Source organism: Alligator sinensis, unplaced genomic scaffold (assembly GCF_000455745.1).
Source record: "Alligator sinensis unplaced genomic scaffold, ASM45574v1 scaffold955_1, whole genome shotgun sequence".
In the NCBI taxonomy this organism is placed as follows: domain Eukaryota; kingdom Metazoa; phylum Chordata; order Crocodylia; family Alligatoridae; genus Alligator; species Alligator sinensis.
The window spans coordinates 277,335-281,722 of NW_005842791.1; the positions used below are offsets into that span (position 1 = coordinate 277,335).

At 48.6% G+C, this 4,388-nt stretch overlaps 1 gene segment (V, D, J or C); it reads right to left on the reverse strand.

Annotated features, from left to right (window-relative positions):
- Positions 1-1,954: 1,954 nt before the first annotated feature.
- On the reverse strand, positions 1,955-2,519 carry LOC112547894. The segment is given in 2 exon segments: positions 1,955-2,334; positions 2,412-2,519. Coding segments are annotated over 2 exon segments (426 nt in total).
- Between the last annotated feature and the right edge of the window lie 1,869 nt (positions 2,520-4,388).

A 4,388-nucleotide genomic window follows, 5' to 3' on the forward strand; every position in this document is an offset into this window, starting at 1 on the left:
AGCCTTCCCCCAACACCCACAATCCCTCCCCCCGCCCCCCAGTCCCTACTTACCCCTGACAGCACCTGCATCCCGGTCAGCCAAATCCTTGCCATGCTTCTGCTTGCCCCAGCATGCCAAGGGTGCATGCCCCGCATACTAGGGCAGCAGAAGAACATAGAGACGCTTTGGCCAGAAACCAGACCATCTCTCCAGAGGACCAGCTTCTGGGTTCCCTCAGGGCATGGTCCGGGACTGTGTCCTGCCCCACTTTTTTCCTCCGTGTGTGTGTGTTGGTCTTTTGGTTTGTTTGTTTGTTTTTTATATACCTGGATATCCAAGTATCAAATTTTGAGCCCACATTGCAAATATGCAGCATGGGGAACATTTTTTTTTGTTTGCAGCATATCTCTTTGCAGTGTCTCAAACTGGTTTGGGATGCTGCATGCTTGTCTGGATGCACCCTTTGAGTTGTAACATGTCTTAAATTTAAAACTGTCTTCTGTTTTAATTTAAGAATGGGGACCATTCTTCTGTTAATGCATACTGTTTTCTAACCCAATTACCCCCCACTTCTATTATGCATTGTAGCTTATGAAAAAATATAGATCTAAATAAGCCAACCTCATCACTTTTCCCCAGTGGCTATCATAGAAGTAGGGTCAGAAGGGACCTTGTAGATCTTCAAGTCTGACCCCCTGCCTGGGCAGGAGGGAAACATGGCTCAAGTGACCCCAGCCAGGTAGGCATCAAGCCGCTTCTTAAAGCCCCTCAGGATAGGAGCCAGCACCACTTCCCTTGGAAGTCGGTTCCAGATCCTAGCCGCCCTGACTGTGAAGTAGTTCTTACGGATGTCTAATCTGAACCTACTCTCCAACAACTTGTGGCCGTTATTCCTTGTTATCCCGGGGGCGCTAGGGAAACAAGGTCTCCCCCAACCCCTTCTGGTCCCCCCTAGTGAGTTTATAGATGGTCACCAGGTCCCCCCTCAGCCTTCTGCTGTGAAGGCTGAACAGGTTCAGGTCCCGTAGCCTCTCATTGTAGGACCTGCCCTGCTGTCCCCGGATCATGCGGGTGGCCCTCCTCTGGACCCTCTCAATGTTGTCCACATCCCTCTTGAAGTGGGGTGCCCAGAACTGGACACAGTACTCCAGCTGTGGCCTGACCAGCGTCGCGTAGAGGGGGGAGGATCCCCTCCTTGCCCCTACTTGAGATGCACCTGTGGATTCACGATAGGGTCCGGTTAGCCGTGCTGACCGTGACCTCACATTGTCAGCCCATGTTCATCTTGGAGTCAAAGATGACTTCAAGATCCCTTTCTGCCTCTGTGCTCTCAAGAAGGGAGTTTCCCATCTTATAAGCGTGCTCCCGGTTACTACTGCCCAAGTGCAGCACCCTGCACTTGTCAGTATTGAAACACATCCTGTTTTTGTCAGCCCCCCCCCTTGCAACCTATCCAGGTCTTGCTGCAGTCTTTCCCTCCCTACTAGCGTGCCCACCTCACCCCAAATTTTGGTATCATCAGCAAATTTGAGCAGGTTGCTTTTCACTCCATTGTCCATATCGCTGATAAAGAAATTGAACAGCGCGGGCCCAAGGACTGAGCCCTGAGGGACTCCGCTGCCCACTTCCCCCCAGGTCGAATATGACCTGTCCACCACCACTCTCTGAGTACGACCCTTCAGCCAATTTGCAATCCATCTGACCGTGTAGGCATCGATGCCACAGTCGCCTAGTTTTTTAATGAGGATAAGGTGAGAGACGGTGTCAAAGGCCTTGCTGAAGTCCAGAAAGACTACATCCACGGTGACACCTGCATCCAATGCTTTTGTGACCTGATCGTAAAAGGCGATCAGGTTGGTCTGACGTGACCTGCCCTTAACGAAACCGTGCTGGTTGCCCTTGAGCATCATCCCCGATGCTGGCCCGTCACAGATGTGCTCCTTGATGATCTTCTCAAAGAGAAGATATCAGGCTATATGTGTCCTGATAGACGCAATGCAAGGTTTTTGTCCTGGTTCACACACAAGCCTGCACACTGTGCCACCCATGAGCAGTAATACTCCGCAGCATCCTCAGGTCTCAGGTTTGACATCTGCAAATGAAGCAGTTTCCTGGAATTGTCCCGGGAGATGGTGAATCGCCCTTTCACAGCATCAGAATAGTACACGGTATCTCCAGCTAACTTGCTAATATAGGCTACCTGCTGTAGCCCCCTTCCAGGAACGTGCCTGACCCAGCCGAGCCAAGAGTTATCAAAGTCGATTCCAGAGGCTGTGCAGGAGATCCCCAAGGAGTCCCCCAGCATTTTAACTGTTCCACCAGATGCCACATATTCTACCTTAGACTGGACCCCTACAAGGGAACAGAGAGACATTAAGACTTGCAGTAATAACCTTGTGAAACTTCAATGTATCTCCTATTTAACCTACCTGTGAGAGCCAAGAGAAAGTATGCAATATTGAAGCAATCTATCATCTTTCTTGTTCTGGAGAGAGCTCTCCAATGTGTTGTGCTGTCACCAGACAAATTCAGGGAGCTCCAGGTTGTGTCTCGGTGAGCTGTGCATTAATGAGAACTGCTAGCTTTCAGCAAGAAGCATAGTTAGGCGATGTGCACGTTCCCCTGTTTCATAAGAATGTGCATCCACTGTAGGGAAGCTACGTGTCGTGGAGCTCAGTTTTTGTACTGCTTGACACTGGTGCAGACTGTGCTAATAGAAAAACACCCTCTCTCCTCCCTTCCCCCAACCCAATGCATCCCCATTATAATTCTAACCACTTCCCCTTCGTTTTACCCATTCTCTCAAAACAATTTGTCTTTTTTATTTGGCACACGAGTTCTTCAGGACAAAGACTCGCTTACGATGTCTGTGTACAGGGCTCTGGTTGTTATGCATCTGTACAGCACCTGGCACCATGTGGCCTTCACCTCTGTTGGGGCCTGCAGGTGCCACCTAAATACAAGCAATAAATTTTTGATTCCTTGCTTTTTTTCCATGGTGTGACACCATATTGTGGAAATGAAATCCCTGTTTCCTCGTACAGAGGAAAACCAGGTAGAGGGTTGGTTTTTGAGGAAGCCTTTTGCCAAGTTAGTTGCCCTCTTTCCAAGCAAAGACAAGGGGTTTGTGCATGTAAATCCCCAAGCCTGATATCACAGGACAGTAGATCACACCTAGTCCAGCCTCTTGCTCAAAGCAGGAGCATAACATTATATATAAAATTTAAAGTAGGTGGCCTCCATAAAATGATTTCTTTCATGAATTCTCTTCAGACCACCTAACAGATGGCTGCTGCCATAATAGCCACAATTTGAGGTTTTGGTCTGGGCTCCCACTGACGCCTACACACAGAGAGCCCTGTACAGTAATACTCAGCAGCATCCTCAGCTCTCGGGTCTGTCATCTGTAAGTAGACCACTTCCCTGGTGACAGTGAATAGTCATTTCATAGAGTCGAAGTAGTACACCGTATCTCCAGCTAACTCGCTAATACAGACTACCCACTGCAACGCCTTTCCAGGAACATGTCTGATCCAGTGAATCCAGAAGTTCACCAAGACACTTTCTGTGGTTTTGCAAGAAATCCTGTAGGAATCCCCCTGCATTTTCACCTTTCCACCAGATCCCACTATTTTACTCCTTGTTTGGACACCTGCACGGGGACAAAGATGTTAACGCTTGCGGTGATAACCTTGCAAGCCTCCAGTGCCTTCAGAAGTTGGATTACTTCTGAAAGCTAAAATGAAGCAACTGATATGGAGCAGCTGTGACATCTTTGTGATTCCACAAAAAGCTCCCAACAGTGTTGTACTCCCAGACGGCCAGGTTTAGGGAGCTGCTGGATGTCTTGCTGAGAACTACAGGCTCTCAAGACTGCTGTTTTTGAGCAGGAAATGTGGTTATGTGATCTGCTTATTCCTCTGTTTTATAAGAGTGAAATGAGCACAGGCCCTGAGTGAGTTGAGTTTCATGTGGTCCAGTTGTACTGCTCAATGTTGGGGCAAAGTCTGCAAACAGCAGAAAGAACAACAGGTGCATGCTCCATCCCTTCTTCCCCCTTTGTTTTACACTGTTGGTGGTTTCTCCCTTCCTTTATCTGCCCTTGCTCTTTTGACTGTGAGCTCTTTGCGGAAGCAACTGCCATGTAGCATCCATCACAAGAAACAGGTGCTTGTCTTCCTATGCAGAAAAGCCCTGAAGTAGTCCAGGCAAAGGGGGCAATTTTTAAACCCTTTTATAGAATCATAGAAAATGAGGGTGGAAAGGGATCTCAGGAAGCCATCTAGTCCAACCCCTTGCTCAAGGCAGGACCATCCCCAACTAGATCGTCCTAGCCAAAGCTTTGTCTAACCCAGTCTTAAAAACCCCCAAGGATGGAGCTTCCACCACCTCTCTGGATACCTTTT